Below are 13,259 nucleotides of genomic sequence, written 5' to 3'. Positions count from 1 at the left end.
GTAGACACCTTCTCCAACAGTGACATCAACATGCTGCAGAGAGGACAGCAATATCATTACCACTGTCTGAGACAGGAATGCAATGTTCAGACTCAACTGCAGCCACTCAGAGAGACAAGATGTCAGAATGTGTGCTTTATCTCTTTACAAAGAGTCAAATCATTCCAAAAGACTGATGTAAACATCCAAGAGACCTTCTGCAGCAGTCCAGCCCTCTCACCTTCTGCCAGGATGTCACTGCCCAAGGAAGAATACTTTTTTCTTACTCTCCTGCAGCATTTCCTAAAGCCCATGAAGTCTGCCCAGTAGCTGATGGGATCACAGCCCTTTATGAGAGCAGTGTGCATTGCTCTGCACATGCACAGGCAGTGTGGCCTAAAGGGTGTGTGCAGAGCATCTGCCATGTGGTGGCGTGATACTGCCATGTTCTTTGAAACCAAAGTGCTGGCTTCTGGCTCCTCCAAAAACTGAAGGAATGTCGGATAGAGCAAACAGTCTGCAAAACCCTCATTATGGGGTTTAATGATGCTGTTGGCAGTAAAGTTGCTGAGTGTTTTCTTTTCACTTGGCCAAATTCTGCTGTATTACAACTCCACTGAAATTAAAATAAACAAGTTGACTGAGTCTAGACTAGAAACAGTTCCCTTAGACATGGCTTCAGACTGAGATCTTATTAAATAGTACTCAGCATTATGGCTAATTTGACCTCGGTAGTGCCAACAGAGCAGCAGATAGAGATATCCCTAGCAAGTGTCTCTAACCAGCTGTCTTTGGAAATGGAGCAGCCACTCTGCCTTCTCTCACTCGGCACTTTTAATACTAAAAGCCATCTTACAGTGGATATGACCATCTGCTTGGAAAATACATTGCAACAACTGATGGCAACATTGCAACCTCAGGTATTTCTAAAATGGCCAAGCACCTTGATATTGCAGTAAAAATGGGCAGAGCAAGTCTTGGCTTACAATTCATCCAGAAATAAAAGTATTGATTAATACACCAATCCAAGACTTGAAACAAAAAGCTTCAGGATTTCATGAGTAGAGTCTCATAACAATGCTACATCAATATTGGCTATGGATGCACAGAGCTATTAAAAACATTTGAATTACTTTGCTAAGCCTGCATCTACCTCCTGGTCAAAGTCTCAAGACAGTCTGCACAGGTGTAGAAACCTCATATGCAGTACTCCAAAGAGCTGGTCATCCCTCTTATTTCCTTTTTCTTGGACATTTGTCATTTAACTTGGACGAAGGCTCACCATAGCCACATGTAATTTTCTCATGTTTAAATGGATGTTGTATTTCTGTGCCCTCCTATACTATACCAACATGTCAACTTATTTACAGAAGAACACACATCCTTCTGCAAATTAAATGCTTCCAGATATCTGTAAGAAGTGGACATCTGGAAACACTGTAAAAGTGTAGCAGAAAAAGTTCCAGCCAGCTCAGCAAATTTATTTAAAGCATCAGTCCTCTGGCTGTGTATGAGTGCATTCTTATGCGAGGAAGCGAACATGGCACATGTTAACATGGATGGATAGGACTCAAAATAAGCATTCCCATCAGCCTTCAGAAATACCCTGGCATATCTTGTAGAAAAGGTAGTCGATATATTCTGTAGCATGGTATTGCCTTCAGAGAAGCAGTAACACATACTAGAAATACTTGACAGAGTTAAGCCAAGTGCAATCCAGTTTTGCCCAAGAGCTTACCAACAAAAGGAAACGAGGCTGTGAAGATCAGGTACATGCCGTCACTGTACATAGTGAAGGTGATAGCAAAGTAAACAGAGAGGCTGCCCCAGATGAAGAACTGGTTCACAACTGTCCAGTACGAAGTATCCAAGCCAATCTGAAAAAGAGAGCAACACAGAAGTTGTCAGTGCCTTAAATATTTAGCAGATTTATTTTGAACACCACCAGAGATCTTGTCCTTCACTTTGTACCACTGCCACCAAGAGTGTTATTCATTCAAGACTCAAGAAATACCAACCCACAGATCATAGGATGCTGGAAGAGCATTTCAGGAAAGAATTACTATACTTGCCCTGTTCTTGCCCTCTTCTCAAGGATTCACTCGTGGCCAGTACTGGAGACAGGATACTCATCAATGGAGCCACACTTGTGTTCCCACCCCAAGCTGTGATCTTGCATTGGAAGTTAGGAGAAATAGTATACAAGACCTCATAGACCAGAAACTGTTAGCTAGGGAAGTGTAATCAATTTACTTTTCTTTTGAGAAATTTCACCCATCCTGTCAGTATCATCTGAAATTTGTAGCTCTCTCCAAGTCTTAGCTATTTCTTCCAGCAAGTGTAATTCTAGCATCTGCACCATGCATGGGGTCTCACCATGATGAAGGCCCTATAAGTAACTGCCTGATAGCAGACAGACACTCCTATACTTCAAACCGATCCCATAAAACTGGAATGAGTCCTTTTCTACTCCTAGCCTACTCCTAGCCTTAACTATTTTGTCTGCTGTGACGTGAAGCTTCCCAAGGCAAGGACTGTCTTCCTGTGACCATGATCTTTCAGAACAGACAAATTTGCTGTTCTGTTGAACCAAGGAGAATAATCTGATGTCAAGACTTATTTTTACAGAAATTCAAGATGCAGCAGTAAACACGATGCTATCAGAATCAGTGTCTCTCCAGATGCTGCCTTCATAAAACAGTAACCGATTCCTAAAAACTTTACCAAGGATGCCTTACCTGTACAGACACCACGATCAGTAAGCAGGTCTGGGCCATCAGAGCAAAGGACTGGTAGTCAGCAATGGCTTTCCCATCACTTCTCATTGTATTGTACATGGCCCCATAGGGGATAAAGAACAGAATGAGGGAACTGTAGATCCCTTGCAACATGCACTTGACAAACACTATTTTGTTAAAATAGAGGTTTTGCTGGCCAGGTACATATAGCTGAGGAAACAGCAAGCTCCAACGATCATCCACATCCTGAAAGCAGAGAAGAGATAATCAGATTTGCTGGCACTCACCCAACAGAGCACATAAGACCACTTAAGGCTGTCATGTCCTTGTGATGTGCATTTCCATGAGAAAAGGCCTTGCACACAATTCATTCAGTTGTGCTGACTAGCATGCTGCATCCCAAGGTCACCTGGACACATTTTCCATACTGAATTTCACCTTCCTTGTACTGAGAAATTTGATTAATGTAAGTGTTGCAAAAAAATGAAGGTATGTTTCACCTTAATCAGAGTGCACGACCTATTCTCCTAAGAGTTTCCAGAAAGCTAAGGGATAGAAAATTCCTTTATTACTGTATTTCTACTAAGGTTAAAATATGTACATGAAATTACTGCAGGAAGACCTCCACTAGAAAAGCAGAACCTGGAACACCTGGCTGAGGAGATCTACAGAGTTCTGCATCATTTTCTATTCTGTGTGGTGATAAAAAAGCCACTTGTCTAGCTTCAGGAAAAGACCTGGTAAGACGTGACTACCTCATGCGAGTATTGCAATGCCAGCTTTTATTGTATTCAACAGCCTAACCCAAAAACGTCACCATGCACTGGAACCCTCAGGCCAGATCAGGATAATACACAATCTCCTCCCTTATGTGTCCTTTTTTTTTTTTTTTTTCTTTTTTTTTTTTTTTTTTTTGTGCTCTCAGGTCTCACTGGCAAGAAACTATGTGAGGGGCTATCACAGTAACTAGCCAAAAAGTCATCTGCTTTTATGTCATGGAACCAGCTCAAAGAACCCAGAGACAAGCAGTGATTGAAACAGTACCTGATCAAAGAGGCTCATTCCTAGCACCGGGAGGGAGGTGTAAACCAAATTGTAAAGCGTAATGAACCACTCATCATAGACAGTCTAAAGAGAAAATACAGAGCATGGAGTTAGCAGAAGGCTTCTTTTTCCTCCTCTTCGAAAGAATACACAAATATAAAAGGAATATTTCTACTTTGAGATCTTCAAAAGCTGCCTGGACATGGTCCTGGGCAACCTGCTGTTGATCATCCTTCTTGACCGAGGGATTGGACCAAATGCTTTGCTTTTCTTACAAGCCACTGAAGCATGCAGGTGCTCTGGGGTTAAACTGATTACTTTAAATGTAATAATAAGGCAGACATGGGTCTTACACAGATCTGCACCAAACTGGTCAGGTTCTGAGTAATTTGCATCATTGCTTGATGTCTGTGGTTAGTTTGTACACATCCAAAAGTCCCAGGAGACACCTATGCTTTTTATAAGGCACCTAAACATCTTCAGGCATCTGTCCTTTACCAGCAGTACAATGTCTGCTTTATACTCTTACAATCTGAAGACAGATCCGTGTGCCTTACAGTGACATGGGGGGAAATGGCTTGGTTTATTTCCATTTAAAATATTATCAGATATTTTGCTTGAAAATGTTAGACATAACCATAAGAAAACAGAAGCTGACCTACCTGTGCAGAGAAGCCAGAGAAGAATCCATACCAGAAATGCACTAACGTGAAAGCAAAATTCTTATAGAAGAAGTATTTGAGGAACTTGCACATGCGGATGTAGGACCAGCGGCCATGGACTAAGAGCAGGCGCTGCAGGTAGCGGAACTGTGCGAACGAGAAGTCACTGGACAAGACTGCCTGCATCCCCTCCTGGCCACTGATACCAACCCCGATGTGGGCAGCTGCAACAAGAAGGTTATTGGCCATGTCAGTACAGTGTGGGTTTGGGTAATCCCACTACTTAAAAGAATTCCCGTCATTGAGCCACTGTGTTAATTCCTTCCCAGCCTGCATTAAAAAAATAATAATCATATATAAAGATATTCAGAAAAAAAAATATTTGGCGGGGTACTAATTCTTTCAGCAGCATTATGATTTTAGCTGTGTTGATACATTTTCAATAAGTGGCTTGTATTATCTGAATGGAATGACACCACCCTCAGTGGCAATTCGTATTTTCTTTCTTAATGTTTTCCAACAACACGAATCATTGCTGCTGTTAGAAATTAAAAGTATTTTTTCATATTGTTGTATGAACTGTATTCACATGCAAGCATATCCTTCCAACAACCTTAAAGCATCACTCCAGACAAGCAAAACCTTTAAGTTGTCAAACCCGTTACAGATTTCTCAGACACAGTGGAACAAGGCAGACTGCAGCCTTTTTACATTTCTTGGGCTTTATTAATTCAATCAAATAATTAGATAGAAGAGTCATGTCTCTTTTAGTAGCAACTTGGGTTTATTAAACATGGACATAAGTTTAATGTGACAGCTAATTATACAGCTTTAACTAATGAGGACAATCTTGATGGCTGAAGGTTGGTGAGATTCAGAGGTTTCCATGGAACAGTGAGTTGATAAAATCCCAAAGTCCCAACCCTCTTGTAGTGGTAGGGTTAGTTTCTAATTATCCTGTACATTTTAACTTGCTTTTCTTATCCTTTCTTCACTGTCTGCCTGACTTATCTCCCTTGAAGCTCCCTACTTAGCCTTTTCTTTCTTAATTAAATGGCTCCAGTTAATCAATTCTTGCAAATTAACACAAGGAAGATTAGCAATAGGCCCTTCTGAATAATCTTAATTTAATTATACATAGTTAGGGGATCTCTTTCATAAAATCAGTGAAGTAATGCAGCATCAAATGATGCTCAGACATGAAGGGGCCTAGGGGCCTGTGTTTTACAGCACAAGAGAGATAACTGACAAAGGGCCTCGCCACATGGAAACATTAAAAAAAATCCTGGATCATTATACAGGCTATTTACAAGTATGATGATTTCCTTTCTGCCTGGCAGTTAGGTCCCATCTAAAACAAGCTTTTCTGTTTTTTGTATTACCATTGTGATGATGGCCATGTAGACATACAGGGAAGACTTGTTGCCCCCCAGTGGGCTTTTGTTTATTTTGAATGTAAAAACCAAGAAACCTGGGACATGACCACTTGATGCCATGACAAGATCATACAGAGGCCCCTCAGAGATGCACTGCTGATGCCAAGCCAGTTAGCAAACACGACATCAAGTCAGTTTGCTGGGGCATGCCGTCTGCCAGACATTACTCACTTTTGATCATGCTAACGTCGTTGGCACCATCTCCGATGGCCAGGGTCACCGCTTTCTTGTACTTCTTCACCAGCTCCACCACCTGGGCCTTCTGCAGCGGAGTGACCCGGCAGCAGATCACCACTTTGCACATGCAGGCAGTTCGCACCAGTTCCAGCTCCAGGTTCTCTTCCAGCGCGTAGGCCTGGGAAGAAAGGACAAAGACAGTGCCTAGCAGTTTGTCACACACTGGCAGCAGCCTGTGGCCACCCAAAGAGGATGCAGTGGGAGGAAAATGAGAGCTGAGCTTGGTTTTGCCTTCAGCACAAGGAAGGTACGAGATGCCTGAAAGTTCTTCCAGGCCACGCTGATGCAATATGTGTTTTTCTCACCAAAATGCCCATTGCACTTCACCACTGTAAGTAATACACCTACGAGTGGCTGATACACCTACGAGTTTGGGCCTTTGAACCATCACACAGGAGCACAACAGCCATTCTGGCTGAAGCATCCTGACAGTGCAGCAGAAGATGGGGCACTGCATTCATGCAGCTGCTACTGGGCCTGAGATAGCCCTGCCCATCTCCATGCCTTTGTTCATCCTTCTTGGTTTATTTTTTAAGTGCTGCCTGCCAAATCTGTGGTATAAATAGAACAGATTTCAATTTGGGACTACTTAAAGGAAATAAAAATGCAAATACAACAGCTTTAACTCAGGTAAGCATAAGAAAGCAAAACACAAAACCAGAGCAAATGCAACTTTGCTCTGAGTGCTGACCTTTAAATCAGTCAGCCACGTTATTTGTATTCAGGAAACACACAGCTAATTGGATGTCTGGTCACCTCTCCAGCTCTGCGTGAGAAGGAGCAGTCTTATTTTTTTGTAGTTCTTTCAAATTTTGTGTTTTGGCTCCATTCTTTGTTTATGTCTCTTCTCAGTAGACATTCATGGAAGGAATCTACACAACTTTCTCTTCCTCAGAGCCACCACAGCAGGCCCACTGCCCTTTCAGTGAAAGGCGGACCATCCTTTAGCCTGATGTCTTTTTTTCTTAAAGCCAAAAGCTGTGAGTCACCAGTGCCTCTGCTTCCCTCCCATTAGTAGTGGGCAGGGAACAAGAGACCTTTCTTAGCTTGGTTTTAGGGCACATGCCAGTCACTGCAGCTAGGGACACAGCATCCTGACTGCACGGCACTAGCAAAATATCACCATATAGAAACTATATTAATCACCATATAGAAACTATATCACCATGTAGAAACTATATTAATGGTATAGCACGCAGATCAACTAGCTGTATGAAGATGCCATTGCAGATGCTGCTGTGCTCTGCTCTTTCCCTCTGTTTCAGCAAGACCACGTGTACACAGTTCCAGTATTCTCTAGCTCAGAATAATAATGCTTTCAGTTTTCCCCCATGTTTTCCAGATCATACATGATCTTAGTTTTCTTTGTACTCTCTCTAGTTGGCCTATATTTTCCTCAAAATAAAGGGCCTGAGTAACTTGAATTATTTCAGCTAAGATTTTACTGATGCCAAATGGAGCAGGAGGATTTCTTCACATGTTTTACAAGTCTTAGGATCATACATACATACATTTCTATGTGTTCAGTTGGTTATGTGAAAGTGGAGGACGATGCATTTGTTCTCTCTGGAACTACATTTTCTGTTTTTTCAAAGTATTTCTCCAATATTTCATAATTGTTTTCAAATCTAATTTTGAAATCTTTCTCTACCCTGCAGTTCCTCCCAGCCTGGTATTATCTGCAGATTTAAGAAGCTTGCTCTCTTTGCTCTCTTTGTAGGCAGTTAATTAAAACACTAAATATTGAATAGATGTGAGATTGCCCCCTGAAGACACCACTTAGCTGTTGTTTCTTCTACAGTAGACCCTTATGAGCCATACTGCCAAACAGTATTGCATTTGTCACATAAAAATTTCATCTAGGCCACATTACTTCAGTTTGCTTGGAACAACATCATGGGAGAGAGCATCAAACAACTTATTAGTCAAGTTATATGATATACGCTCTATCTGTTATCAGATATATTTAGTAGAATACTTTCTTGGCATACTCAAAATCCATGTTTGATGTTATCTTCTCGGGGCATTCACAGAGTGTCTGATTATTCTTCCAGTATATTTCTGTAAAGGATAATCTTTATTGCTTCTGTTCACTGAACATCAGGACCAGCTTTTCCCTTTTCCAGTCTTCTGAAACCTTGCCCATCATCTTTGATGTCTCAGATAACAACTAGAGCTAATCTTCAGTTGGAGTGGGGGTAGGAGGGAGGGGAGAGCAGCCCTCTGTGGCTAAATTTTTAAAGCATTTTCAGACTTCCAACATATTCTAACCTATTAAGTTCCTAAGAAAATTGAGTCCCATCATGACTCTGAATATTCCTTACCAGGCTGTGACCATTGATGACCAGACCATACACCCCATTTGCTTGCTCATCAGGTAGGAGCTTTGTTTTTTTGGAAGATTTTTCAAATTGAATGTTGATTTCATCACTGTCCAGAAAGGACTCTGGCTTCATCTTTTTCCTTGCATTCCTAAAAAAATAAAAATAAAAATGTCCAGATAATAATTAAATTCTTGCAAAGATGTATGCTTTACTAATCAACTTTATGAAAATAGAAATTTTATGCTTCCCTTTGTTAACTTAGTTCAATTTTCCCTGTATCCCTACCACAACACGAATGGTTTAGCTGCAGCTGTTTGTGCATATCAGCCACATGCTTCTGAAACTCTAACAAGTGTTTGCTAAACTTGTGCTGCTACAGGTCAAAAAACTCATCAGAATGTCACAAAGGACAGTATCCCAAAGGGATCCCAATTTTCCATGTATGTTGTCTGACAACCACCTACTTCAACTGAAAATGATGGAAAAACTTCCCAATTTTCCACCTATATCTAAGAACTTGTGTTTTCTGAGGACGCTGTGGAGGAAATTAGGTTTCCAGATAATGCTAGAAAAGGAACATATCCAAGCAAAAAATTGTAATGTGGATGAACAGTAGAGAAACACAATAGATCAAGTCTGGCGTTGTGGCTCCAGATCATTTGTCCAGTGCCAATTGATGTTGCTTGCACTGAGACTGCTGTCTTATTCGTTTATATAGATTTGGCCTCTTAGTGCAAGAAGTTTCAGAGTTAATCCACACAGGAGATTTCTACACTATGTCTAGCTGCTAGGTCTTCCAAGAAGTCTGTTAGCCCTTATCTAGAGTCCCTGAAATGAGATACATCAGGTAAACATACAGAAAAAAATAAAAATAAAAAAATAAAATAAAATAAAAAAGAAGAATAACAACATACTGCCCCATTCCACTGTAAGTGCAGAGTAATGAAGCTGTATATTTCAACCATTTACCTGAGTTCACTAAGTACATCATCAGACGTGCTGCCTTCAATAACGAAAACATCTGCCATGTCATCATTCAGCAAGTTGCAGGAGTAACCAATATTCATTGCCGTCTCTGAGAAAGATAAACCAAGAAGATGACACATCTTAGTACCCCAAACCCATCAACAGTCTCTTCGGACTTTTTACACCCGTGACAAAAGCTCATATTCTCACTCAAAATACCTTGCAGCCTTTCAGAGCCAGCAGTTTAATACAGCTAGATGAGTCACCCTGATGGATGCAGCAGCAAATCTCCCCTAATCAGGCTTCATAAGGCAATGGAAAAAAATAATTCTACTAAAATAAAAAAGTTCAAAAGACCCTTCATTCTGCATACTTAAGAGTTACCAAGATGTTTCATGTAGATTCAAAAAAAAAAAAAAAAAAATTCAGGATACTTAGCTTTCCTTCCCATTCCCCCTCCAAAAAATAATAGAGACACTTCATTTTTTTCAAAAGTTCTGCTTGTTTTTTGTGTGAAATAATTTACAATTACTTTTGGTCCCCTGGAAACACCATTGTTCCAGGAAGCTTGCTATTTCTGAGAGAAAAAAAAAAAATCACTCTAAAAAAAAATCATTCTATTCACAGTTCTTTCCAACTTAATGCCTTTTCCAGAAGCTCCATTTCCATTCCAGGACCACATTGAAACAGAACTAAGATCAACATTAGCATCAAAGTTCCTTGAAACTGGGACCAAATTTTTTCAAGACTTCTTCACCAGGACAATCAACTGTACTAAAGTGACATCTTTTCACAGCACAAGACAGAGGCTACAGGATCCTCATTGTCTCCTCTCCAATGGCAAAGGATGCTATTGTCGTACTGTTTCCAGCCTCAGGACAGGAATTAGGAACAGGCACCAGCTACAGTTACCTGGTCTAATTCCAGTTAACTGGAGCTTGTCTAGCTGGCAATGAAGCAAAGCCCTGTAAATTTATCATCTGTGCAGTTTTTCAGAGGAGAGACAATGAAAACACAGGTCCTAGCAGAATCATCCCACCAGTGAAAGAGAAGGGCAACATCCAGAGCTGTAACCCCTTACCTTGCTTGTCTCCAGTGAGAACCCATATCTTAATGTGGGCTTTGGCAAGAGTCTCGATTGTCTGCGGGACCCCATCTTGTAATTTGTCCTCAATCGCTGTGGCACCTAGCAGCTTAACAGAAAAAAAACAGGGAGCTGGTAAGTATTCCCATTGTGAGTAAGGGAGAAAGCATTAGACCTCCATGTGGTTACTCAAGCAAGTACAAATGAAATCCAGGAATAAGGTTGCATTGACTTTCATTATTCCTCAGGAAATCTACTGGATGGAGTAGAGCCCTGATCCTACAAATGTTTTATTTTGTAATCCCGCAGACTCAGCTGGATCATGAACACGCCTGAAATTAATTGCCACACGTTTGCACCCCTACAGATCCATGTTCTTCCACATGTTGCCTTCACAGCAGATAGAGATTTAACACAGGAATGAAGACATATGGGGATTCCTGTCTCCAAACCTCCATATGTATCCTCTAACATGCAGCTTGCTCCCAGCCATACACTGCAACTGGCTGCATTTGCTCCAGCCCACAATACACCCATGCCCACCACCTTCTCCACACCATCACACAACACTAAGCCACTGCCTGCTCAGGACACAAACCTTTGTAATTTCAAAGTTACTGCTTTCTCTGTGTTTTGGAGATACTTGGTGGCTTTATCCTGTTGTCAAAGAAACCTGAAGATTTCACTGCTAGGTCAGGTTTAGGCAGCGTCTGCTACTACATAACTCCTGCTGTTGGTAGACTAAATTCAAGGGCTGGCTTTAAGAACAAGATCTATTTTGGTTTCCTGGAATATTTATCATCCTCAGCTACGAGTGTTATTAATACATACAACAACACTACGTAAACTTTCCATAGGCTTTTGAAAACTATACAATCCATGTTTTGCAGCAGTAGTCCCTTGTCCAGCTAGTGAGAGCTTAAATGTTTGTAAGCATACTAGGCCACCTCCCGGAGGACCTGCCCATTCCTGGCAGCCTGATTCTGACTTGGAAGCCCAGAGATGAACACTGATGTCAAATGCACCCAGGAACACAGACTAAGAGCGTGCATTCCCACATCCATTTTCCTTAATTTTTAAGTTGATCAATGATAGATAGTATGTTTACTACTATTCCCTGAATATAACCATGATCTGCCTCTATTCCTCCTTGCTGTCCTTATATCCTTACTCACTCTAAGGACCCCAGAAGGGGTCTGCTATGCACAGGGACTTCTGTTCTTGACATCAACCAGACTGTGATACCTGGCAGCTTTCTATGCCTACACAAGACTCCTGTGCTGACTCTGGCCCTTGTATCCATTCACTGCCACAAGCCAGGGACTCCTACACCCACTCCCTGTCCTTCCCTGCAGCACCTTCTGGAAGTAAAATAATTTCCACACAGGGTGAAGAGAAGGGTCTCATGTAAACTGTTTCCTTCTTAACCATGTTTCTTCCTCCTGTGAGCCAGTGACCTCGTCTCTACTCAGGCCATGAGCTTCATAACCCTTACATGCAAAACAGCTGTCTCCTTGACCTCTTGAACCTCCATGTCATTCCTGCTTTGGACATGACCCACACAGCGTTTGCACGATGTAATCTGCAGAGCTGCAGGATTAGCATTTCCCACTGTTGAGACTGGGAGAGCAGCAGGCTCTGCCCCATGGACTATGCAACTTCCAGAGGTCAGTTGCTTCTAGGCTCACATGTGTTTCTTCCCAGGCCCTGCTGGCATCCTGAACACACAGCTAATGGAAGGAGCAACAGTGCAGCTCCCCAGCTTTCCAAGATCTCAGGAAAGAGTTGCTGTGAGTGCAAAAGCTGAATTGCTTCCTCTCAGATCCCACACATCCTTTTCATTCATTATTCATGGCTGTAAAGCACAGGCAAACCGCAGGGCTGTAACAACACTCAAGGAGAAAAGAATGACTTGCAGATCACAAGTTTAGTCCTATTTCAGAGTGACACAAACATCTTGGTGGACATCATGCCCCCGTTCTGCCCAGGGCTGCAAGAACAAAGGCAACACCCTCTGAAATGAAGGGGGACCTGGGGATTATTCACTGCCTGCCATTTCAAAGAGAGGAAAATAAATAGATCAGCCACTTGCACATACAAAGGATGGCTATGAAATATTTGTGTCCCTGTCATCTCCTTTAAGCTCTGCTATGTCACTTCATCATGAAAAAGCTACTCTGACACCCACGTGAGTTAAAATAACACCATTCCCAGGCACTGGTGGCTGACACCGCAGTGGCTCCTCACAGGGGTGCCAGCAAAAGCCCAGCATTGCCATATTTCAAACCACTCCCGTCACACAACCCACCGAGCTGTTTGCAGCGCAGTGTTTACTGAAGTCACACTGAGCTGTTTGTTCACAAACCACTATCTCGGCTGCCTCCCTCAGAGTTTGGCCCAGATTCTGTGAAATACCAACCATTAGATCTTTTTCGATCTCTTCATATATCTCAGACAATTTATCTTCCCGTCCTTCCAAGGCAGTGCTTGCTTCGTGGTGACGCTTGATCCAGTCCTGAAAGTATTCTTCATCCAAGTTTTTATAGGCCACGACGAGTGTCCTCAAACCTTCCCCAGCAAACTCCTGCGAGACAGTGGTGAGGCAGAATAAGTCAAAGGAGAACAGACTCCTTGCTCTGGTTTACAAAAGACTCTCTGAAAGCAAACATCTATTTGTGAAAACTTGTTACCTAATGTCTGCAGAGGAAAGGTGAAGAAAAACACACCTTAGACCACAAACCTCAGGGCGCTTTTTAAAAACTAGTTCCAGGTCACTTTTACATCCTTAC

General features: G+C 41.9%; 1 protein-coding gene across 3 annotated transcripts in view; it reads right to left on the bottom strand.

Moving 5' to 3' along the window:
* LOC311426877 (phospholipid-transporting ATPase ID-like) overlaps positions 1 to 13,259 on the bottom strand; it is an 86,711-nt gene that overhangs the window by 4,782 nt on the left and 68,670 nt on the right. For all 3 annotated transcript variants that reach the window (XM_084503660.1, XM_084503659.1, XM_084503661.1), the window contains 9 exons: positions 12,890 to 13,054; positions 10,468 to 10,579; positions 9,390 to 9,495; positions 8,421 to 8,568; positions 6,031 to 6,214; positions 4,424 to 4,647; positions 3,762 to 3,845; positions 2,718 to 2,963; positions 1,718 to 1,856 (listed from right to left, as the gene is read on the bottom strand). In XM_084503660.1, coding sequence (XP_084359786.1) covers positions 1,718 to 1,856; positions 2,718 to 2,963; positions 3,762 to 3,845; positions 4,424 to 4,647; positions 6,031 to 6,214; positions 8,421 to 8,568; positions 9,390 to 9,495; positions 10,468 to 10,579; positions 12,890 to 13,054 — 1,408 coding nt within the window. The remainder of the gene's footprint in view (positions 1 to 1,717; positions 1,857 to 2,717; positions 2,964 to 3,761; positions 3,846 to 4,423; positions 4,648 to 6,030; positions 6,215 to 8,420; positions 8,569 to 9,389; positions 9,496 to 10,467; positions 10,580 to 12,889; positions 13,055 to 13,259) is intronic.

Source organism: Aythya ferina (assembly GCF_964211825.1).
Source record: "Aythya ferina genome assembly, chromosome: Z".
NCBI classification, from domain to species: domain Eukaryota; kingdom Metazoa; phylum Chordata; class Aves; order Anseriformes; family Anatidae; genus Aythya; species Aythya ferina.
This window is presented reverse-complemented; position numbering and strand designations above follow the sequence as displayed.